The 26,573-nt window shown below is 34.4% G+C and overlaps 1 protein-coding gene across 4 annotated transcripts in view; it reads right to left on the reverse strand.

The window, feature by feature from the left end:
* The window catches only part of RUNDC3B (RUN domain containing 3B), a 116,870-nt gene that overhangs the window by 68,510 nt on the left and 21,787 nt on the right, over positions 1-26,573 (reverse strand). For 2 of the 4 annotated variants that reach the window (XM_052000924.1, XM_052000922.1), the window contains exons 2-3: positions 21,120-21,235; positions 3,215-3,265 (exon numbers count right to left, since the gene is read on the reverse strand). In XM_052000924.1, the coding sequence (XP_051856884.1) occupies positions 3,215-3,265; positions 21,120-21,235 (167 nt within the window). The remainder of the gene's footprint in view (positions 1-3,214; positions 3,266-21,119; positions 21,236-26,573) is intronic. The other 2 variants (XM_052000925.1, XM_052000923.1) reach the window with 1 other exon arrangement.

Raw genomic sequence — 26,573 nt, forward strand, 5'->3', positions numbered from 1 at the left:
TGAAGACCAGTGAGATTTTAAGGTCCTGAGACAATTATATATGTAAAAATTCCTTCTCATCATAGTTTTTATCCTTTTTGGAAATACAGTTTTCAACTTCATTTTCATCTGTTGTTTGAGAACACAATTCTATACTCTATCAGTCCTAAATTTGTCTACAAATAACTTAATCAAAGCTAATCTGGTATTTTAACTCACTTTTAATTGAACAATTTTATGTTTTTTAAATGGGAGAAACTGATTATTTTCCATTTTATCCTCATCATTCTTGATCATGGTTTATATTCAACAAGTTTTGTGATAAAGCCACAAATGAAAATTAATTCCTTTAAGAAAAAAAGACCTAAGTAATAATATTCAGAGAAGAAAGGCAAATGAGTTTCTTTCAGCTCAAGATCATATCTATTCAAACATAGCAGACTCAGGTAGGTCTAAATTATTTATATTTGATCATAGAGGTTTGTTAGAATAGTATTGCTATGTCCTCATTATTCACAGGGCTGTGAAAGTTGACTGTGAAAAACTGAATCAACTAAATTGCTGGGTAACATTCAGCTGACTAATTTAATATTCATAGCCTTCGTCAAATAAATAATGGTTATTAAGATATAGAGCCTTTCAATATAATGGGAGACTACTAAAAAAGAAATAAAACTCCCAGGAATTTGAAAAGTTAATTACATTGCAAAACAATTCAGTTTTTATGTTTTTGTCCATAAGGTTTGCAAAACTAGAATAAAGACCAATTTGTTAACTTTACCATATAAAATTTAGAAAATAACAGTTGTTACTTATAAAGTCTGATGAAAAGAATACCTGATTGCAGCTTTCCTCACCTATACCAATACTTTTGAATATGATGCTTTTCTTTATATTGTCAAAAATAACTAAAGAATACAAGTTGTTTTTTATGCAAAACAGAGCCCTCCCCTCAAAAAAACCTGAAAGCATCCAGGATTCCTTCTTCATTTGGTATAACAAAATTTGTGTACTTCTAAATTCGAAACATTCCCCAAAGACCCAATAAACCAAGCAAAGAGCTTGCCTTTCATTTAAATGATGTAAATAGCCTATTAGGCAAACTTAGACTCTGACCTCTAACTTGCATTTAAGGTCTTGAAAAGACAAATATAAAAAGGCACAATAAATTTGGTGGAAATGGATAATTTCTTTATAAAATTTCCTCAGGTTATCAAAATACCAGAAGTATTTTTTGTTTCAAAAAAAGGAAAAAATGCAGCATGACCAAATAATAAGATAATTTTTAATGATAAATTCTGTGTTTTCCACTGCCACTACTTATTCCTTAACCCTCCTGATTCTGAAGAATCTGAAATTTGGTAATTAAGGAAAGGTGTTAATCAATATGTGACTTTATTTGAATATGCAATCCCCTGATTAGGATTCAGGAAATGCTACAATTACAAATAAGGAAAGACAAGTACATTCCCACAATTTCATTCAATTGTGTCACTAAATGTCTTTTAATATCTTTGATCAGTTTGTTTCCTTATCTGTTGTATCTGTCTTTCCTTCTAAAAAAGATAGGTTCTTCTCAACTCCATCTAATAAATATAAATATCATCCTTCAAATTTGACTTAAGAAGGTTTAATATGTTATTCACATACAGAGAGAAATATAACTAGCCAACTTTGTAATCAGTGCTACATATTCACCCCCCAGTAAAGCTATAAGGCAGTGGTTCTCAAAGTATGGTCTAGAGAATCCTGGGATCTCTGAAATCCTTTTAGAGGGTCTACAAATTCAAAAAATAGTTTTTATTTCCAATATGGTAAATGTCTATAAATATAATCCAGATAAACAAAAACTCTTTGGAGAAATCCTCAATAATTTTTAATGGGATAAAGATACTGAAAACAAAAGTTTGAGAACCACTGCTATAAGGGATTTTCCCTCCCTGAATATTTTAAATGCCAAAGCAAAGTAACATCATTAACTTCTTCTTTCTCTGGGAAATTAGATTCTCTGGGAATTAGAAAGCTAATTAAATTGAACTTCTTGAACTTGATTCATTTATCACTTATATATCTTTAATAATCTAAGCTTGGCATTCCCTCTATTTTCACCTCTGCTTCTTCTAATCCTTGGCTGTTGTTGTCCTTAGTTTTTTTCCCAGTATGTCTGACATTTGGATTTTCTTGACAAAGATACTGGAATGGCTTGCCATTTCCTTCTCCAGCTTCTCATCCCTAGTTTCCTTCAAGGCTCACCTTCTATAGGTGATTCCCAAATGGGGTCCTTTCTCAAATCACCTTATATTCACTTATCCTTTTGTACTGTATATCCCTCAGTAAAATGTAAGTTCTTTTGTGGTCAGTTTCTGTATAACATACCTGATCTTGAATACTTTGTCAGGAATTCTTCCACAAAACAGATCAACAACTTGTTTCTAACTAGAAGTTATTTGATTTACTCATGGCCACTCAGCTAATATGTATAAGAAAAAGAACCAGAAATTAGGTCTCCCTTATTCTAAAGCCATCCCTCTTGGTCAGTATGCTACTCTGCCTTTTACATGCACAAAATAGCATTTAATCACTGGGTGTTGATTTTATGGTTTTGTTGTAGACTGCTTCAGAGGGCTATTACTACTTTATATCTTGTTAGGACTATACAGGTTGTGACAATGTGATCTACAGTCTGCAGAATGTGGTGACCAATGAATATGATCTCTCAATGACTTCAAGAAGAGCTCAATGAATCACTGACTATAGATTATCCATTTGCTTGGAGTTATTTTGGGAAATTGACCTGACTTCTCTGAATATCAAATTACTGTTAAGCACCTCCAAAACTGGGATACTAACTTTTTAAAAGATGGTATTCAAAATAAATAATAAAGATGGCAGAAAGAACTCAGGATATGGAAATTGCTTTATATATGACTAATAAAATAATTTTAAAATTCAATTAGGCACCATGACTCCTAGCAGAAATATAAAACTGCAATGTAAGAAAGAATGTTGCAAGATTTAATGGTTTATTATATTGTGTGGGTTTACAATATAACTTAATTTTTAAATCAAGATCAGAACATTTTTTTGTACCCTTTAGGGTAGAAAAAAAATGGAAGCTTTGCAAACCCATGCAATGTACTAAAAAAGGTCACTTAACTGATACAGCCCTCCCCAGTAAGTCAATTCCATGCTCCCGAGCAGTTCAGTGGCGGGAGATATCACCAGCATAGAGTACCTTGAAGAGTTATTTGGAGATGAGCCAGCCATCTGCAACTTTGGGAAATCTCTTTGAAAAAATAAAAACAACAAAAAAAAAAAAACACACAAGAAACATACAAATTTAAGATACCTGCAAACCAATTTAAGATTCCAAATTGAGTAACCTAAATAGGATGTATATACAGTCGGTTTTAAAGTAATAAATATTACTTTTATCTAATAACCTCCCTCCCATAATGTATGTATGCATGCAACAATTTAATGAAATAAGCTACAGCAAGAAAATCAGTCTGTCCTAATTAAAAGAAAAGCCCGTCTATAGACAGTCTATAGATAAAGATGCTACAATATCTTTCCATTTTGATTTAATTCTCCATCTTTTATGAGTTGAACTAAAAATGCCTTGAAGCTACCTGTATCTTTAGGCTTTATACCTGAGAGCTCAGTTTATTGATCTGGAATATTGATCTTAGTCAATGTAGAAAAAGAAGCCATGTTATTGATAGAAAACCAATATTAATATTACAAAATGTTTTAATTTCAAGAGATTGTAATTTTTCATTGTGAATTTTAAGATGAAAAAACAGATGGGTTAAAATTCTCTCTTTTTGTTTGCTGTATTGATCTGTGTGGGATCCCCAGACAGCCAAAGTTTTATACAATTTTGAGTTAACTATCAAACAAATCCCCAACATTCCTTCTTAGGAGGGACATGTGAATCTTTAACTTTTGAACTCAAACTTGTAATATGCAAAAACATTTTTTCCCTTGTAAGAACTCATCAGAATATCTATATGTATGCCTTTCTCAGAAAAGCATTTTCTCATTTACTAAATCATACTGTATTTCAGAAACAAAAAAAGCTGTTAGGCTGGGTACAGCTCTCCTGCTGATGACATTTGTGGCAATCATTTTCCACATTCTTTTTTCCTTCTTCCATTAGTACAGGGGGTACATATGCCAATATATGTAACCTCAGAAGGAGATGATTAAAAGAAAGTAGTCAGTTATAATTACCTTGCTAGTTGTCACATCAACCATTTACTTAAACTGTAAAATAAAAAATCCCTAGATAGTATACTAAACTCTCCTATCCCACTCAAAGTAGAAATGCTAAGTGGAATGCTTTTCCTTGAAAATATTAAAATACATATGATCTTAGTTCAGTGCCAAAATCTTTGTTCAGTTTTTAGAATCAACAAAGAAAAACATTTCTATAGATTTGTTACTTTTTAAAAAGGAAAGTAAAATGGTGAAGAGGGTTAGGAGGAAGTTGAAGAAAGACCTGAAACCCAGGACATCAGGGTTGCATACATGCTATGAATTTGCCACTTGCTGGCTTCACAATAAAAAATAAAACATCAGATTCACAAAATTGTTATTGAATCATGTCTGACTCTCCTTTGAAGAACAAATGTTGGTATACAAATGGGCTGAGTGAATGAAGGGCTACTTAGCTACAACTAGCTTTACTGAAGGCTAAATATTTGACTTTCCCCAAAGAATGAGCTGCAATAGTTAGAGTAAAAATAACTTTGATTTATGTATTTGTTACCTGTTCTTTCCTACTTTGTATGCTAACCCTTGTTATACTTTTTCTACATTCACTCACTGCAAAAAAATTCTAGAATTAGATATAGGAGGGATCTTCAAAACCATGGAGTCCAACTCAAGAGGAATCTGTGGCTCTAACTTGCCCAGGATTCCCCTGCTTCAAAAATCCATCCCCCTCACAATGAATAATCTGGCTGGAGCAACCCCTTAACAATAGTGAAGATGAGTTATACTAAACACTGACGATGGGCTTCAGATTACTTATCATATACATTGTGTTCCCTTTATGTAACAAAGCTGAGTTTGAGATACTTCTGAGCATATAGATGTCTTTTGCAACTCCTGAATGCATTAGGAGATCTTTCACTGAAAACAGGCTCCCAAAGGGTTTTTTGTAGAGTAGTAGATGTTTTCATAATAGAAACAGGAAACTTGTAAGGGAGAAAGAGATTCCATTTGATGTTCTCTCTTCATGTTTTTTAGATTTAAAGAGGGAGAGAAAAACACCACAGAGAACAAACAGCATATATTTCATCCCCTCACTAATTGTGTCTCTTTAAAGTTTCTATGTAATATTTCAAAGTCTAAATTTTACATTTTGACAGTTTAGCTTGTAAATCTACCTTTTTACATTTTGACAACTTATTTTATAGGTAGGATAGCAACAGCAGATAATTGCTTGTTGTTTTCCAGTCATGTCTATCTCTTCTTGACCTTATTTGAGGTTTTCTTGGCAGAGAAACTGAAGTGGTTTGCCAATTGCTTCTCTAATTCATTTTAGATAAACTGAGGCAAACAAGATTAAGTGATTTGCCCAAGGTCACACTGCTATTAAGTCTATGAGGCCATCTTTGAACTCAAAAAAATGAGTCTTCTTGACTCTAGTCCCAGCACTCTACTATACCAACTAGCTGCCCTCTAGCTAATTAGTAGTTAAAAAAACAAACAGAATTACCTTCTCTTGAATAAAGCCAGCAATAATACTTTCTATATGGGACATGGTTACATTCTTATCTATAAAGATCTTTGTTTTAAAGATCATGAGCTTGAAATAGGAATATCCAGTGAGATATGGTTACTCTATACTACAACAAATTTGCTTTCAAATTTCATATGTAAATTATATATGGGAAAAATTATTTAAATATTTGTCAACTTCCTGGATGTATTAAGTCACAAAGAGCTTTGTGAAGTCTTTTATAAAGAAAGAAATGGTAGAATCATCGATTTAGTGGTAAAAGAATTAAAAGTTATTCTCATTTTCCAGATGAGGAACATGATACTCAGTGAGGAATAGTGACCTAAGTGTTAAGTAGCAGAATTAGGATTTGAGGTCAGATTCTGTGACTAAATCTTTTAAAGTTGAAGATTGCATGCATGATGTTTTCTTATTTGTTGAACCAAAATAGGGTAAACTAACAGGATTATTATCACCAAAAGAAACATTTTTTTAAAAAAGAAATCTAAATCTTTTCATCCACTTGCAATTGGACCATGTGGAATTCTACACTTTCAAATACTTTCAAAACTAGGAGGAAATGCTTATTTTACAACATATAGACAATAAAGGATTTCATTTATTTATTTATTTATGTGAATGTGTGTGTTTATATGTCTATGGGTATGATGCATACATATATATATACATTATAACTATGCATGTATGAGATATGTATATATATACATGTGTATATACACATTTATAATGCAAATCAATTTTTGATTCCCAGGAATAGATTACATTGGGCAAATAATGAATTTCAATGAATAATAAGCAATCATGATACCCAGAATGTATATAATGCTTTAAGGATTGCTATCATTTAACATGTTATTTTAACCTCACAACAGTCATAGGAGGTGGCATTTAGGAAAACTGAGGCACAGAGAACTTGCTCAGGGTCACAGAGCTAAAAAGTGTCTAAGACTGGATTTGAGTTCAGGTCCTCCTCACTCCAAGTCCAGAACACCAAATACCGAATCACTTAGCTGAGTCAGATTGAATAGATTTTAACTTTCAATTTTCTGGCAAAGTAACATGATAATTCAGTTTTTTTTTTTAAACTGGGAATCTGCTACCCATAACAATCTGACATTTATTATTTGTGGGACCCTTAGGTTCTCCCTAGGCTTCAGCTTCTTTGTCTAGAAAATGAGTATTAGGTTCAAAAGCTTCTGAGGTTCCTTTCAGTTGTAGCTTGATGAGGTTTTAAACCTATATATAAGGAGTTTTGAACTAAAGAGCTAGGAATACAGAAATAAAATTATCAGAGAGGCACAAACTTGGGTAATTGTTGTCCTCAAAAACAAAATAAATGCAGACTTTTATGTCACAAAAGTCCTACTCACAGACTCAAGATGTCCTGAGTCAGATTCAAGTATAATTTTGATTTACACTAAAAAAAAAAAAAAAAACCTAAAGAAAACACAATATATTCCATTAAAGAAAATAAATACATAATGTCATTTTAGACGTAATCAGCCTCTGCACTAAATTGCTTTATACCAAATATGTTGAAAAAAATCCCTGGGACTCACTGGAAATATCCCATCATTTTTCTGGCAGGAGCATAAAGGTCTCAGGACATAGACAAATAAGCACGGAAATAAAAGTGACATCAGAGACCAGCTGCATTCTTCCTGCGCTGTAATAAGAACTGGATCACTGGGAGAGACAACAGGTGACTATTGTGTGTTTTATATGTCTTGGAATTTTTTTTTTTTAAATCAAACTGAGTCCCCATACAAAAAACAAGGCATTTAAAATGCTTTAATCCTCATGTTAATGGGAAGCATCCTCTAAATCTCATAGAATTTCCTACAGGGCAACATCTCTTGCATTTCAAGATTTTGCAAATTTTTTAAAAGTAGACTTCATGGAGTCCAATCCTCCAATGTTTCACAGAAAAGTAACAGTTTGGAAACTACTTGAGAACTGTTGCATTTCCTGTCAAATATTCATTCTGGTGATATTATATGTTTTTGGAAAATAACTCCCACAGTAAAACTACTTATTTCTTTTTTTGAAGTACATGTATCCAACAAATTTTTATTTCTCTCAACTTAAAAATGTTGGTCACCTTAAATTTCAGCATAACAGGAAGAGTTATATGATAAAATCAAAAGATATCTTAAAATATACTTAAAACATTAATATTATATGTGAATATTATAAATTTCTATTCCAATTGCTTAACTGTAGCTACAGGTATAAGAGTACTTCATGTAAACTGCTTCAAAGTGCCATCAAATAAATAGCCACTTACTATTAACATACTGGAGAGCCCTAATGATCAGATAAAAGGTGCCTCTCATCACTACCACGTAAGCCAGAGAAGTACTTCCTTGCTGAGATAGTTAGGTAACCAGATGCAGGTGTTGCCACAAGGTGGTATTTAAATTGAATTTATAATCCCTAATTTTCTTCCCAGATCCACTTAAATTTACAGGAAGTATTTCCTGATGCCCTTCTAACTGCTAATATATTCCATTTCCAAACTACTCTTTATTATGTGTTTGTATATGTACGTATGTGTATGGATATATATATGGATATATATACACACACACATACACATATACACACACAGTATGTATGTGGCTGTCCAGATAGGATGCAAGTTCCAAGAGAACAGGGATTGTTATTTTTGTTCCAGTTTCCTAAGTGTGTAATGTAGTGTTATAATAAATGATTGTTATTTAAGAATAACAATCAACCAATTAATTTTAATTTTTCTAATTTCATCTTTTTAGCTTCTCACCTCTCTCAAGAAGTGGGTAATCAGTAATACAATGACCAATATGTGGACATAACAAAAAGTACAGGATCTGAAAATTTCACAAATTACTATTAATGCTAATAATAACTAGCACTTATATAAACATCTGTTATGTGTCAGACATTATGCATACAATAGTATCTCATTTGATCTTCACAATAACCTTGGAAGGCAGACACTATTATTATCTTCATTTTACCAAAAAAGGAAACTAAGGTTTAGAGGTTTAATGACTTGGTCAGGATCACACAATTTATATATATATCAAAGGCAGAACCTGAAATCAGTTCTTTCTAAATCCAAGACAGTTACTCTATCCATTATACACCACTTACCTACCTGAATCTATAATTCATCTCCAAATATTTATAAGTTAACCCTAGAGGTACTAGTTCTTACTTATCTCAACCACTTTGTCCTAAGGATGTTAGCAGTAGAGACAGAAAGAAATTTTGGAGGTGCTGTACTGAAAGAATCCAAGGAAATATTCTCATTTTATGCTATTCAGAATCACTGGGAATTGGATCCTATTCTAACCTCAAGGGATATGCATGAATTCCAGTCATCCTCAATCCAAAATTCTTTAGAGGCAGGCCATGGTATCATCCTCAGAAGTCAGGTCTAAGTCTAGACCAAATGAGATTCCTTCCATCCACATAATTACAGATCTTCATTTCTAAAATGATCATAATTCTAGTCCTATCTCTTCAAACTGGGAATGATTAAATGGGAATGCTATTGACCAGATGTGGATCTGAAGCCAATCAATACCATCTGTCTCCCATGGTTTTTCTTTATTGGAATATCTAGACACATGATTATAGAAGAAAAATCTTGAAGTTAAAAAGGGGGGAACTCTTTATCTTCCCAAGATATGAAGTTCATAAGTTTTTATGAGTATGAAAGACCCAAAACAAGAGAAGAGTTTACAAATGTTTCTACTCAGGACTACAAAAATGAATGAAAAATAGAAAATAAAACACCAAAGGAGACAATAACTATTTTAAAGAGTTAAACAAACCCCAAACTTTATCCTGATTATCCAGCTAATGTGATCAGAAGTAAATCACTTAATTTTTCTGGTTTTGTTTTGATAAATTGGGGTTGAAATGAGGTCTTTGATCTCTAAAGTTTTTATCTAAATCTTGGGCTCCTATGAACTACCACATAATCACATAACATTAGAGCATGAAAAGTTGACATTCCTCTATAGATTTAGGGAGAATTTTTCCCTTCAAAATGTACACAATTATACTTAAGCTGGACTACTATAACATGGCAATGACCAGATTTTGGGTTAATGAGTTTGAATGAGTTAACTTTATTGTCAAAGGCAATTTAAATGATTTAACTCTGTTTATCACAATAGATCTCTGCCTAATGTAGTTTCGCTCTGGATATTCCAAAAATGAATTCTGTGTTTTTATGCTTTTGGCAGTGAAGATATTTGCTGAGGTACTTCTGCATTTCCAATCATCAAATTTGGAAGGCAGACTAAAAACAGGGAGGGTGTTTTTTCATAGTGACCTTGTTCATTGTCTAATGGATCCAAATTCCGGTAGCCTTCAGAACCTGTTCCTTATCTTTCTAATCAGGCTTTGCCTCTAGTTGTCTGGGTTCTTGCTGGGGGAGTTGTGTGTGCTATGGAAACAATGAAGTTCTCATTTTTTTGTGTGTGTGTGCCCACAGAGAACCAAGTGTTGGACACACTTCTATAAATCTGAAAATAAACACATGGAATTCAAAAGCCAACTGGATGGGTTTATCTTTATCCATTGTTTCTAACAAAATGCAGTGTTTATCTTGTACTTCAAAAGGTGGCCTCATGGGGAGGTACCTTTGGCCTTTAAGCCAGGAAGAACTTTGAGGTCTAAGCCAGAGTTCCTGCTTGAGTATCTGAACAGTGTGATTGGTCCAGAGAGAAAGCATCATCATGCCAAATTACTTTAGAAATGAAAACTCTGGGATCAGGGAGGGATAACTCTAAAATGTCTTATTGCATAATCTTATTGCAAATGCTATTTGGTATGAACAGGGGGTTGATTCTTTGGCCAGCATCTGATCTAAGAAGGGCTATCAGTCACAATGTCTCTCAAGAAATAAAAATAAACTATTGCTTTATGATAGGATGACACTAGAAAAAAGATTGTGTCTGAAGGAAGTTACATCAGAAGTTCAAGAATTCATTAGGCTAAATAGAGGTAACATAACAGCAAAAAAGATCTCTGGTTTTAAGAGTTAGATTCAAATCTTGAATCTGCTGCATTACTGAGTACATTGCTTAATTTCTTAATTTCTCTTTAAGCTAAGTGTGGTGATACACACCTAAACCATTTGCTATAGGAGGGATATAAATATAGATCTATGTATGGATGAAGAAATCTCAGTGTCAAACAAAAGAGTCTATATTTGATCCCAGAAATAAGAGAGTCACTAGAGAGGACACACAAAGAGAGCAAGAGAAAGAGAGAGACAAAGACAGACAAATACAGACATGGAAATATATACACATACAGAGAGAGACAGAAAAAGATAAAGAGAGGGGGAGACGGAGGAAAGGAAGGGAGAGAGAGAGAAAAAAAAAAGAAGAGCAAGAGAGTGACAAAAAAAGAGGCATGGAGGGAGGGAGAAAAAGGGATGGTGATGAGAGCTACTCCTTAGAAAAAATATCCTGGTTTCTAGGCTGAGAATGGATTGGAGAGGCTTAAAACTAAAGGTTGGAAGAGAATGTTATGAAAACAAACTCAGAAAGAAGTGATGAAAGCTTGAATTAGAGTTATGTCTGTATACATAAAGATAAGGGGACCTACACACAAGAGATATGAACATAGAGACAACAAGATTTGACCATGTGAGGAGTCAAGGATGACCCAAGGTTGAAAGCCTGGGTTCCTGGGAGGATAGTGGTGACCTTGACAATGACAGGAAAGTTTAGAAGAGCATAGGATCTGGGGTGAAAATATTGATTCCTATTTTGGGGCATGTTGATTCTGAGTTACCTATGGGAAATTTGCTTCAAAAATCTGAATGCTATAAGGGTGACAAAGATAGTTAGGGTCTAGCGCACAGCTTTCCAAGGCCTACTAAGTATGATGACCAAGATAGAATCAAAAGTATAATAAAGCTTCATCTATTTCTTCTTTAGTCCCAAGTAAAGGACACAAACAGTCCTTATTTTTGGCACAAGTATTTTCTTTTTACAACTTAAAATACATTTTGATTGGATGAACTCTGGTCACCGAATTCATCATGCCCATTTAAATAACACAGTAAAGTTCCATATAATCTAGCCTCAAGCCATTAGTTGCCGTGTAAATGCCGGTTCTGAATAAATTTTAATATTGTAAGAAGATTAGTATTAGCTTTTGAGCTTCAGCAGCATATTGTATGCCAAAGAGCTAAAAGGATCCAAGTTCTTTGCTCAGATTAATCTTGTCAGGTTTCTCCATTTTATTAAGATCCCTGGAGTGGATAGAATTGCTTGGATTAAATAAAGAAGTTATTTAGATTGTCTCAAAAATTGAATGATTATTTCCCAATGGTAGTAAGGGTTGTGCTAGATGAGGGGAAGGAAAATCAATAGAAGATCATGGGTTGGGAGATGGAGGATATGTCCAAGTCTAGTCTGAGTCTTTTCATTTGATGGATAGGAAACTGAACAAGTTGTGATCTGTCCAAGGTTACAAAAGGAATATTTTACAAGCAGAGTTTGAACCCAAGACCTCTGACTCTTAAGCGAGTCCCTCTTCCACTCTGCCAGCCTTCAAACAAATTTCATTCTAGTTATTCTTTTAAAAAAGGGAGGGGAGGGTAAATTGGCTTTCTTTAAGATAACTCTTTAATGGTGATCCAATACACTTTCTTGTTGCCAAATCTGCTCTCCCTTTTCAATAATGACCTCTCTGTGTATTTGTGTGTCTGTCAAAAACAGAAAAGCAAATAAAACCTTCTTGCCTATGACTTGCACTGCCTGATAAATCTGCAGAATCACTTTAAACATTTCTGATCACTCAGCTATTTTCCTGCAGCAACAATTACTGCATGAAATTATATTGCAGAAAGATCTCAGTCTGTAAGATACCAAGAACAAAAGCCTCCAAGGTACATTAGCCATAGACGGTATTACTGGGTTACATCAAAGACTTTTCCTCACTGTGAAAATGGAGAGAAAGCATATTGCATTAGATAGAATTGAGTGCAAAGAGCAACTATCCTAGAAGTGGGGACAATGGGAGTCTATTGCTGGTCATTTGGCCCCAGACAAGTTACAAACCTTTATTCACCTGTATCTGGAAGAGAGGAGATGGGAACCATAGAGAGCTGCTAATGTATAAGGGAGGTCTTCCTAATATGAACAGAATTCTCCACTCCACCATTCTGATAAGCAGCCATCAAGCCTGGACTTGAAGGGCCCAGGAGAAGGAGGCACTCACACATTTTGGAAGTGACCATTACACTTTGGAACAGCTTTCTTTTCTATGAAGTTTTTCCTGACACACAGCCTCAATCTGTCTTTGAAATTCCCTCCCTTTGTATCTTCCCTCTGGGGCCAACAAAAACAAATCTGATCCTCATTTCACACAACTGTATTTCAAATATTTGAACTTATCTTGTTTACCTTAAGTTTTCTCCAGAGCAAAACTAGAAAATAGCTTGTGATTGAATTGAGCTGCTAAGAAAAGAGAGTCCTAAAGTCACTAAACTGAGGATGGGATTTTTACATGACCTTCACTAAAGTTGTTCAGTGAATGCTCCCCAAGTTAGAAGAGTGGGTGGTCTATCCACCATAGAATGATAAATGGTTCAAACCATAAACATGATCTGTGATATAAATAATCTATCTAGAGATCATAAATAGTATGTAACAAAATCTAAGTACTATTTATGTTAAAATTTTTTAACTACTTGTTGAAAGCTCATGTTCATAGACTATCTTGGGATTTACAAAGCACTGTCTGGCAGCCCCTATGGGAAGGCATATGGTATAACTATAAACACCATTTTACAGATAAGGAAACTGAGACTGAGGTAAAGTGATTTGCTCATGGTTATGTAGATGATGAAACTGAGGCATATCATCTTACGTATAATTTGTGACAAAACCAGTATTTTGAACTCAGGTCTCTGAACTCTACCTCCATTTTTTTCAATGAACTGTGCTGTTTCAAAGCACAATATAATATTCTGTCATGAATTAATCTGAATTAATTGCATGTTATAGTTTTAAATAATAAAATGGAAAAAGCACCATCTCAAAGCCAACCTCACATGAAAGAGTTGATATCATCAAGTATTTACACAATAAATTTTTATAACTTTACAAAAGATTTCTTATGTGCAAATTCTCCAGTTGCATATAATGGAAAAGCAAACTCCCTCTAATAGCTATTTTCTCATCTTATACAAGTAAACTAAAGAATTTTATTAAAGAGGCAAAATATAGTACAGTAGGAAGGGGAGAAAAAAAGTTTCATATTTCTCCAGGTCCTTCTCTTATCCAAGCTCATTGGGGAATAAAGTTTTCTTTTTCTTTTTTTTTTCTGTTAAGGGAATTGGGTTTAAGTGACTTGTCCAGAGTCACACAGCTAATAAGTGTTAAGTATCTGAGGCCTGATTTGAACTCAAGTCCTACTGACTTCAGGATGGGTGCTCTATCCACTGCTTCATCTAGCTGCCCTGGAATGAAGTTTTCTAAAAGCATGTTTTTCAGAAAAGTCAACGAGCAATTATTGAAGCTCTACTATGGGTCAGGCATTGTGCTAAGCAATGGGAGTACAAAGCATGACAAAAGATAGTTCCTGGGTTCAAGAGCTTCCAGTCTAGTTGGGAAGACAACAGTCAAACAAGTTTGTGTGAACTAGATAAATTGGTGATAATCAAAAGAGAATCTTCTCTTATTCTCTACTCTCTTACCAGCTGCCCACTTAACTCTTGCAGTCTGGCTGCTGTGCCCACTTCTCTAATGAAATAAGTGCTTTCAAGGTCACTCCTTTGCTCAGACCACAATCAAGGATTTCTTTTTTTTTTTTTTTTACTTTGTATTCATTCTCCTCAATCTCTCTATAACACAATGATTCCTTGATTACTTTCTCTCCTTTTTAAAGAGGCTTTGGGATATAGTTAAAAAAAAAAAAAGCACTGGCTGGGCATTCAGAAGAGACTTAGGGTTCAAATCTTGACTTTGCTACTATTTCATTCTGAGCAAATCACTTCACATCTTCAAGCTTCAATTTGTTTCTCCATAAGATGAAGATAATAATATTCACAGGGAGGTTATAAGGAAACTGTTCTGTAAGCCTCTAAACATCAGAAAATATGAGATATTTTTATGTCACCATGGTGTACTCCCCTCCTACTTCTCTAGTCACTCTGCTATGCCTTTAAATATTAATGCTGTCCAAGGCTCTGTCCTTGGTCCTCTTCTATCTTTATTCTCTCCTCTGTGATCTCATCACAACCATGCTTTCAATTACTGCTTCTATGTAGATGGCTTACTTATTTATCTCTCTACCCCCAATCCTTCCCTCTTCCCAGAAGTCCACATCCCTATTTCCAATAGCCTACTGGGTATTTTCACCTGAATGTCCTATTAGATTGTCAAACTCAACATGTCTAAAACAGCTCCATAGTGACTGCAATCATCTCATAAAAGTTTTCCCCCTTTTCTCACCTAAATTACTATAATAGCTTCCTAACTGGCTCTGTGTTTTTGGACTCTCTCTCCTTCCAGCTTCCACATTGCTAATTCTAAAAGCACTACTATGATCGTGCTCACAAAACTTGTTCAACTCTTGATTTTGATATTCAAGACCTTCCATCATCTGCTTGTTGTTGTTGTTGGCTCTCCAATCTATTAGCCTACCTGTTCAAACTTACTTTTTATCATCTGTCCCAGCTCATTTAGAGAACCACTCAGCCCTCTCTGGTTTCTGTGCTTTTGCTCATGTTATCACCTATCCTGGATTCTCTTAATATTTCTACCTACCAAAGTCTCTCCCATCCTTTAAGGCTCAATTCATATACCACTACCTTCTTGAAGTTTTCCCTAACCCTTGTCTACCCAACTCCATGGAAAATGGTCTCTCCCTATTCAAATTTTGTTCACTATCTCACTTGGATTTCTTCTTTTCATTGACTTCAACCTTTCTATCCACGAAACTAATCTCTTTGAGAGCAAAGCTCAAGCCATATACAGCTTTAAATCTCCAGGAACTGGCCTAGTCCCTTATACATAATAGATGGTGGTGATGGTGACAGTGGTAGTAGTAGTTGTAGTAATAGTAGTAGTTATTATTATTGTTGAAGTAGTAATAATGATGATGATGATGATGATGAACTGTTTAATTAAATTGCATTCAAAATAAGAATAAGTTCATTTCAAGTAAAACTGATTCTCATATGAATAAGAAGATGTAACCTCAAAGCAGGTACTTTGTGAAATATATGTTGGTAGTTGAGAAGTCGGTGGTCTCTTTGTAGACAAGTCATTCAGTCAGTAAGTTAACTAGTACTTATTAATGGCTCACTATCTTTTAGGCACTGTGTTGAGTATTGGGGATAAAAAGAAAGGCAAAAACACATGTTCTAAATATGAGATTAAGAAATATGAACTGAAACATAGTAGTGTTAGGTATAATCATGAATAAACTGTACTTCAAAGACTAATCAATAAATGTCATCCAAGCATTCTCCTAGCATGCTGAAAGGCTCTGAACTCATTTTTATTTATGTTTATCTGTGATTTGAACGAAGATCCAAAAGAACTGCTTATCAAATCTGCAAATGATACCAAAATGATGGAAACATACTAATACAATGAATTAGATTTAGAATTTTTTTTTAAATGGCAGCAGGATAAAATGAAGCTATATCACCCTAACATATATTCTTCTCCTATGGAATTTCACTATAAAGTCTCCTCACCCTAGGAGTTCACTTCATTCCTGCTCTTCTTACACTGAATTTAAGATTAGGCCTTACATCCCCTTCTTCTTATTGGTTGGTCCCTCATAGAAGTACCATTTTTAAGAAAAAAGCCCAAGCTGACCATGTCTTCATTTACTTCTAGGCGCCTGACTACCTGAATTTTTCCTACCACCAAAGAAGGCTGCTCACCATTACAATCCATCCCATCCCTCAGTCACTTTTCATTTTCTTTTCATGCCTTGGAATGCAAGTTCCTTGAGGACAGTGTCAGTTTTTCTGCTTCTATGTTCATTCCCTGCATTTAGCACAGTGTCTGACACACAGTAAACACTTCAGACATGCTTGCTGATTTGACATAATATTTATTTGCTCCTGATAATTTTCAGAAACCTGGGTCTAGATTTAAAATATGAACTTTTCTAAGACATGATAGGACAGCTTTTGAGAAGCTCAGATAAAAAAAAAGGCACCGTTACAATTTTTGTGAGCAAAAAAAGCTAATCTAACCTGTAACTACTTGTAACAGAAGTGCAGGATCCAGATCACAAGAGATAGGCTCTGGATAACCAGATAACTAGATCACTTTTAGGCAGCTAGGGGACACCACATTGCTCAAAGTACTGGATTTAGAGTCAGGAAGACTTGAGTTCAAATTCAGCCTCAAATATTTAGTAGCTATGTGATCCCAAACAAATCATTTTTCACCTCTTAACCTCAGTGCCTATAAAATAAGGTGTTGGTTACAGTAGTCTCTAAGCTCTCTTCTAGCTCCAAATCTATGCTCTATGATTCTGAGGAGTCTTCTGATTCTGATATTCTATGATTTGATGGTCATTAATTCTCCAAGATTCTATATTGGACAGACTATTTGGAATACTGAATTCATCTCTTGGTGGCTCATTTTAAAGACACTAGTGGAATTTAAAGGGATAACTTAGAAAACAGCAAGTCTGATACATAGTGTGGGATATAGATGATACTGTGGATATCCACCCCCAAAGAGAAACAACTTGGTAAAGTTATTGCAGCAATCTCAAATACCTGGAGAACTATCATCTAGAAGGTAGACTGAATTTACTTGGTTTGGTTCTCAAAGGGACCATAATAAAGAACTTTCCACCAATCGGAGCTGACAACAATGGAATGAGTTGCTTTCTAAGTGGTGAGCTCCTTGTCACTGGAAACACCAAAGCAAAGATACCAATGTGTGATCCTCTTTAAGGAATATCATAAATGTTATTGTTGGATTAGGTGAAGTATTATTAACAGATATTTATATGGTATCCTACTTACATTACCTCATTCAGTCCTTCTAGTACAGTAATACAATAAAGTATTAAAGACCTTAATTAATCCCATTTTACAAATGAAGATAAGAGGCAGCATGATATAATGGATGGAGACCTGGCTGTAGAGTCAGGAATGGCTGTGTTCAAGTCCAATCTCTCATGTGGATCTTTTCAGTTCTTAGCTTGGTGGTGTCCACTCTTAATTCCTGCTTAGATTGAGGGATGGTACCTACATTCCATTAGCTCAGGGGTTCTGAGCTGTTGTGGGTCAGGATCATTGGATATCTATGTTGTCTCAAATTAATATGATGAGCCTCTGGGAATGAAGGTATGGAGGGTAGAAAGGATAACAGGTTGCTTTAGAAGGGATGAACTAATCCAACTCAGAAAGGTCTAAGTTTTCATGAAGATTGGAGTGGGCCAGGTCTTCAAGTAGCTCCTAAACTTGTAAGCGAAATAGGGAGATTCATTCTTTAAAAATAATACTAACAACAACCACAACAATTTTCATTATCTCAGTTACTCAACAAAAAAATCTACAAAATTAGAAGACTAAACCTGAGAGAAACTAATAATCATACAAACGGTAAATAGCAGATTCAGGATTTGAACCCAGAACTTTTTGCCTCTAAGGTTAGGGTGGCCTGGTTTAATCATCCTGGGATAACGTTCGCTTTTAATCCTAGAGAGGGGACAGTTCATGCGTGAAGTACATCCTCCAATAAGATAAGCATTCGAATTGGAAGTTCTATGGGTAGAACTACTCGATTGTCTACCTCTAATAGTCAGAATTGGCCAGGGCATGCAACTCAACCCATCATCTATTTCTAGTTTAACTTTTTTACATTAAGATTCTGATTCTATGCTTCTAATTCATGATTTTTTTTTGATTTTTTCTAGCTACTAAGGATAATCTGTCAATGAGATCTGGATAAATGAATTATTACTATACTATGATTAATATCCTTGGCCAAAGAACCTCATGAGCCTCAGTTTCTCTAGCTGTAAAATGAGATTGCTCAACTAGCTGTCTTCCTTTCACATCTATAGCTGTAATTCTAGCATAATCAAGGGAAGCAAACCTCTTTTTATTAATATCTAGGATTTTTTTTAATTTTAAATTTTCTGCATCCTGCTTTACTGAAACAACCTACTATGTGTCAAGAGGATTTATTCCTTTTCTAGGAAGTTGGTGAAGTGAATGAGGCATTCCATTTGGAGTGAGGAAGACCTGCCTCAAGCACTTATGAGTTGGGTAACTCTGGGCAAGGCATGAAACCTCTCTTGGGCTTATTTTCTTATCTGTAAGATGGAGATAATAAGAGTACCTGCCTCCCAGGATCATGAGTATAAAATGAGATATTTGTGAAGCACTCTGCATATTTTAAAGTACTGTCCAGATTCTAGCTATGGTTAGCATTATTATTTTCCTACCCTAGCACTCTGAAAAAAGCAGTAGTTTCAAAATTATCAAACACAAGAAAGCCAGGAAATATATATATATATATATATATATATATATCCAGAATTCCTATCTATGTCAAGGTGCCAGGAATTATTCAGGTTTCATATGATGCTGTAAAGTTTTTCAGTTTATAAGAGCTATAAAAGCCACCCCCAGTGTGCTCCAAATGAAAGTCATTCATGAACCATTAGAGAACTAAGGAGTAGAAAACAATTTATATTGACCCTAAGAATGAGACCTTTTAAAATCTCTCTTTCCCAAAGTTATGGATCATTTATTCCACAGTTTATAGCTATTCTTACTTCAATTTCACAGTGACTTATGGTGACAGTAAGTCATCCCAAAGACAATAGCAAAACATAAAGTAATAAATTATTGATCATGCACCATTATTCTTTGCCTATAATAGGAACATCATTGAAATTATTAGCTTTCCTCCCAGTCCACTATACAATTTGCCGAGACTACTTAGTCACCTATGAGTTCTCATTTATTTCATTTTCCAAAATTAAATTTATTTAATCAAGTCTAATAATGTTTATGCTGACATCATTGAAAGATAAGGAAGTATCTTCTGAAATAATTGCTTTCATTAATTAAAAAACAAACAAATGTTCATCAGAGAGGAAGTCACTTTCTTTTATGGATCCAATTTCTTTAGGCTCAGCAGGCTCTCAATATTTTTTCTATGATGTTATAGGTTGCATACATCATTGTGGGGGTTTCTCAGTAGGAAGGGAATAAGCATTTACTAAGGGACTGCTGTGTGCCAGGCACTTTGCTAAATGTTTTACAAAAATTATCTCCTCTGATATCTATCCTATAAGGTAGGTACATTATTAAATCCATTTTACAAAAGAAAAAACTGAGGGGCTGTGACATCCCTGGGGTCATACAACTAATAAGTGTCTGACATAAGATTCATGTCTTTCTGACTCCAGGAAGTGCTATATCCACTGTGCTCTATCCATCTATCCCAATGCCTTCTTAAAGACTTCTTAGACACTTTGATTTTGTGTTCTTTTGCCATTCCCCAAATGAAGTTAATATTATTATTTCTCGACAGCAGAATATTAATTCATAGTTATTTCTGAAATTATCTTTAATAATACAAAGGTAATACTCCCAAAAAACATACTTTCTCTGAGTAGAAATAACACTACTTCTAATTTCCTTCAAAAATTTAAGGAATGACAATTTTAAATGAAATTATTGCATATCAAGGGTAATGAAATCTCAAAAATGAAATTATAATAAGATTTATACTATATAAGAAAAGTCATGAAAATGATCTTTTATTTTACTTGTTTTATGTAAGCTGGTTGTATCAATATCTGATAAGACATCTTTTTTAATTTTAAATTTTCTGCTATTTTGGCATAGATATGTTATTTTTGTAAAGACTGATTTCTCTTAATAATTAATAAAAATCAAACACTATTCATGTAATCCCTCTGTTATACAATGCTACCACATTTATAAGTTTATAAAGAAATAAAGGCAAATCACAACCTATGATAACCTCCAAAGCCCTCATCTTGGAGGCCTTTGACAAGCTGCTGCAGCTGGCAACCATCTTGCCTATATTTCAGTTATTATATATTGTTCTTTAAGCCCTAGCTTGGATACTCAGGGAAAATAGCTTTCTTACTCTCTTTGCTTGACAAATACTAATTTCTGCTTTTGTCTCACTTTATCTGAGAGCACTGGTTCAACAATTTCTAGAAGCAGGACCCTTCACCAATTACCCTCCAGCTCAGAGTATTTGGATCAGTTTCTCATTTCTCAGGGATGTGACATCCTTAGTCCCCAGTCACAATCAATTACATACATTTTTAAACATTTAATTCAGCATAAATAAAAAATAATGCCAGGGTGGGGGAAATGAGGTAGGGAATTGGTATTTACCTTTTAGCCGATGACTTAGAATCTGTTCCAAAATAGCAGCGAAATTGTTGAATTCTGGTGATGAGTCATCAATAGTTTCAAAACAGGATCGATCAATCAGGGTCTTGACAGAAAACCTAGGATGAAATAATGAGATTACTTATGCTTACTATTTTTGTTGTTTTGTTGTTTATAAATGTACATATTAGGTACCCAAAAGTTATTAATTTTATTTTATTAGCTATTATTTATAAACTAGTAACTTAGAACATTTATTAAGCACCTGCTGTGTAATATGTATTGTGATAATGCTAGAAAAAAGTAAAAGAAGAAAAAGATAACTCTTTGGGTGAAGAATAAACTAGAAGGGGAACAGGACCTAAATATTCTACTAAGATTTTGGGAGAAGTTATAAACTATATAAATATGTAGAACACAGACTTGGAGTTGGAAGACGCTTTGGTTCAAATTCACCTCCTTGCACATATTAGGCATATAAACAGGTAACAAATGCTCATAGCTTTTTGTTATTGCTCAGTTATTTCAGTCATGTCCAATTCTCTGACCATATTTGGGGTTTTCTTGGCAAAAATATGGGAAGGATTTGCCATTTTTCTCTCCAGATCATTGGACAAATGAGGAACTGAGGCAAACAGGGCTAAGTGATTAATCCAGGTCATACAGCTAGTAAGAGTCTGAGACCAGATTTGAACTCATGAAAATGAATCTTCCCAATTTCAAGCCCAAGCTTTACCTAGTTATCTCTCTGAACATTTATCATCTTCATTTGTTAAACGGGGATAATAATACTTGTAAAAAACCTAGTTGACTGAGGAGGTGGTAAGAATTGGATGACAGAAATGTGTGTGAGAGTGTGTATAACTTTATAATCTTTAAAGCACTCTATATTGACATCATTTGTCACTATTATTATAAAGGGATACTTGTCCTTAGAATTGAAGCAGCTCCATAAATTTCCTCTCCAAACAGAAAATGCTTTCTCGAAGTTATTTATTTTATCATTCTGTCAGGTTCTTAATTTGTTCTCTGCCCCTAATGGCAAGGATTTCAATCACTTATTTACTCAAGGAGTAGACAGAGTGAATTAATCAGCTCTATAGAAAAGTCCTCTAGCCCCACTCCTGGTACAATTTTAAAATAATATAATCAGGGGCTACTCAGTTGGGCCTCAAAAGTCAAGCTGCTAATATCAAAATTTTGAGCTTTATCTCCACATATTTTGACATTAGTATGGAATATAAAAATATGATAATCAAGTATGAGGAAGCTCTGTGCAAAAGTTTTTATGAGCTACAGGTAAATGGAAATTGGGTTTCTTTCTCTACTGTTTTATATTCTTACAAATTCTATTTTCAAACAAAGGATTAAAAGCCTTTACATTGAACTAATCTCATTTCAAACATTGGTTGAACAGTCTCTACCAACCAGGTGTCTACAAGAATGAAGATGAAACTTCATTCTCAGTCTGGCTTGAACACCTTATAAAATTATAAAGTTAGCTAAAAATGATAAAAATTTATCATTTATTAAAATAACAATTTTTAAAAGATAGAAAAACTATATATTGGTTTTGGCTGATTTTTAACCTATGTGGCAGAAAGTCATTATTTTTTTGTTCATAATAGGAGACTTGGGTAAAACTCCAACTATGTTTAGAATGTTATGTCATTGATAAGTGGCTAACCATTTGGCATTTCTGATTCAGAGGGAAAGTAAATCCCTTGAGAGGGAATTCCCTACTGAGTCATGGTTATATTGCAAGAAAATTGTGAAATTAAACTATTTAACATTAAAAGAAAACCCAAATCAAGAAACAGAAAGTAAGTTTTGAGTGACCTTGCTTTTCCAAGGCAGTAAACACTTCCCATTGAATGAAAAGAGGCTGCCTCATCTTCATCATGGCAGATAATGTGTGACTGGGGCAATGTTAGTAGCTGTCATTTTTACTGTGATATGGGTGCCCAAAGTAAAAAATATGAGAATATCATTGGTTTTCTCCTGAGCACTATTCCTAGGGAAGACAGACTCTTTAAAACATTGAGTTGCCATCTTTAAGACTACTTTCCCTAGAATGGCATGTAAACTGTAGAAACTAAGTAAGATGATATAAATAGATAGAAAAAAGACATTCCCAGTCTCATTGTATATTTAAGTAGGCCTGGACAACAAAAGTTTTAGGATAATTTGTTATTAGCACTGGGAAAATTTTTTAAAAATATAAATCCATAATGGGGTCACAAGAAATTGGTAAGCTAATGACAAATGGACAAATGAACTATACCTCATTATCCTGAAACTATAGCTAATTCCAAACACATTACAACCTCAATGTGCTTCCAAATAATAGGGGCAGATGCTAAAGAAATAGATGATTTACTTGATTTCCAAATGACAGAGAAGATTTAAATAGGGAATAAAGATAGTAAAGACTAAGAAATTTAAAAAAAAAAAACACAGAACAAGGACAAAGTGTTAACAAACCAAGAACTGAATAAACCTGCTTCTCTCTTCCACTTTTATTAGCTTCTACCCTTACCTTTTCCCTCAGGATACAAACTACTACTATTTAAGGAAAGAAATTAATCAAAATATTAAATTTCCATAGCATCAGACCTTCCAAATCCCTGTCCAACACGCTACAGTAGTGTTGTCACTAGTTACAAATCAGTTGATTCAGAAATTACCTGGTTACATATAATTACTTCTAAAATTACTTAAATCTTTCAATTGTGTTTACAGCTGTCAGCTCATGGGAAATGAGTTCCATTTACATATGGGAAATACTGCCATCCATTTATCAGTCTGATTCTCAGAATAAGTCGTAAGATTTTGAAAGGCATTAGCATTCCATTCTAATAAAAATGGAGCAGCTATTTAGGGGTTCAAGTGTGCAAAAATCTTCTACAGTGTGGCCTATATTTTGAACCTGGTGGTATACATTTTTAAACATTGCAATTACTGGAAGAGCAGATTTACATAAAGAAATTCTGAAATGCATTATTTCTTCAGCCATCTGGATTACCTAAAGCACTTAGCACAGCATATACTAGGGACCATATAAATGATAGCTTCACAGGTAAGTGAAGAGTTAACAGATTCAGGGAAAAGGAAAAAAAGGTGGCTCCTGAGAATCTCAGGGCTCCAGCTTAGTAGAACTAATTCTGTACTGCTCATCAGGGGATTCTCTATGAGGCTTTGCCAAGAGCTCCTTGCTGCTTCTAGAAAACAGACACAGCAGAGACAAGGTCCAGCCTGCATTTCCCAGCTAAATCAAGAGCTCTTTAAAAATATCTTAGGAAACTAAGATAGTGCTGGAGACTTATCTAGGTTTTGATAGACACTCAATCCTTAGAGTTAAAAAAAATGACTCCCTTTTACTCGGAAGACAACTAACCCCATGGGTTATCTTCTCAGAAGATTCTTTTTCTAAACTAATTTTTTCAATTATCAAGCATTCATTTTTCTCCCCTCCTTCTTCCTCCTTTCCCTGAAAAAAAGAGCAAAAGAAAAAGAAAACCCTTGCAATGAATATGCGCTCAAAAAAAAATATAGCTCCCAAATACCAAAACCATACCTCATTCTGATTACTCCATTGCTTCTTTATTAGGAGAAGGGCAACAGTTTTCATTATCACTCTCCCCTAGAACAGTGGTTGATCGTTGTTTTGATTGAAGTTCTCAAATCTTTCAATCTTGTTTGTTTTTTACAATCTATAAATGGTTTTCCTGATTGTTAGCCAGCTGAGATTTAAAAGACCCTCTAAATCAGGGACTCTTAACCTTTTTCTGTGTGTTATGAACTGACTTGGCTATCTGGTAAAATTTATGGATCTCTTCTCACAATAAAATTTTCAAATGCATAAAATAAAATCCATAAGATTACAAAGGAAATCGATTGTACTGAAATATAATAACCAAAATATTTTTAAAGTTCAAATTCATAGACCACAGATTAAGAACTCCTCATCTAAATAGAATAGTGAACACAAATGCTTGCATAATTCAAAAGTATTCAGTGACTGAAAAAAAAAAGCCATGAATGGTTTGATGTCAATTTGAAAGGAGATTTTTATTAGGGAAGTGACCCTTCAAACATCTCTGTGATCATCTTGCTGCTTTGGGAGTGCTTACTTTAGGTTGCTACAGTTTAAATGAAGCATTTAGTGATGAGGTAGAAAGTATCCAGAGCAAGAATTAAGGACCTTTAATTTCTGACAAAGAGAAGCCTTTGAACTGGGGATATTTGACCTAAAATAGAGAAGATTTTGGGGCACGATGGCTGTCCTCAAGAACTGAAAAGGCTGACAAGTAGAAGAGATTTGTTCTGTTTGGGCTCAAAAGGAAGAGCCAGGGACAATGGGTGGAAGTTGGAAGAGAGGCAAACTTGGACTGGATATCCTCCTAGAGCTCTCTCAATATAGAATGTACTACCTTGGAAGTGACAGGCTCCTCTTTACAGGAGGTCTTCAAACAGAAGCTAGACGACCACTTCTCAGGTATGTCCTCGGGGAGCTGTGAGTCAGGCTACATGCATGTGGAGCTCTCTGCTATTCTAGTATTTGGTAATATTTAAATTCAATTAAACTACTACCTCTGATAAGCCAAAAGTCAGGATAGACATGGTCTAGTTAATTCAACTATTCTGATATACAGATATGTGTCTTGTTGACTGTTAATAATCAATAATTAATTACCCAACAGATCCTCTATGGAATCTAGGAGACTGTACAATATTCTTACTTTACATGCTTTTAATGTTACTATAGAAAGCTTAAATCCTTGGGGCACCATCACCCAGTAGAAAGATTATAGCCATTCCCTGTCTGCCTTTTAACCACTGTTCCCCAAAAGGATGAACAGAAAGAAAAGGGGATAGGAAATCACAACAAAGAGACGAAATAAAAACAAAGAAATGAAACACAAACAAAAAGATGAAACAAACTAATCTTTCTTCTTGATAACAGCCTTGATATTTACTGAGAATAGAGGCAGAGCTTCTAGCTCTTTGGGAGAATACAAATTTTAGCTATTCTTAGTTTTCCTTAAGTATGGATAAGAGTTTGTCTCTAGAAAAACACATACGGTAAAAATGCCATAAGTTCAGATTTTATTTTCGAGGCAGGAGAGAAGGAAAGCCACCCTGAATTAGAAGATAGAGTGAACAAAGGGCATTGTCTAGATGACGATTTCTGTTTCTTCCCCATATGTTCCATAGCCCTGGTGGTCCTAAACTTTATTGGTTTCAAAAATTTTATTTTATCACTTTACTCAGGGATGATCAGGCTCTGGGTAACTGATTCATGCTAAGCAAACACATAGGAATCTTATTCATAAACAAGAAATCACCATTTATTAATCTACAATAGAAAACATTACTTAAAGCCTGGCATGTCCTTATATAGTAGCCATTTCTAATTCAATTAAATAAGCACTTCATCTTTGTGTGCTTGGTGAG

Source organism: Antechinus flavipes, chromosome 5, assembly GCF_016432865.1.
Source record: "Antechinus flavipes isolate AdamAnt ecotype Samford, QLD, Australia chromosome 5, AdamAnt_v2, whole genome shotgun sequence".
In the NCBI taxonomy this organism is placed as follows: domain Eukaryota; kingdom Metazoa; phylum Chordata; class Mammalia; order Dasyuromorphia; family Dasyuridae; genus Antechinus; species Antechinus flavipes.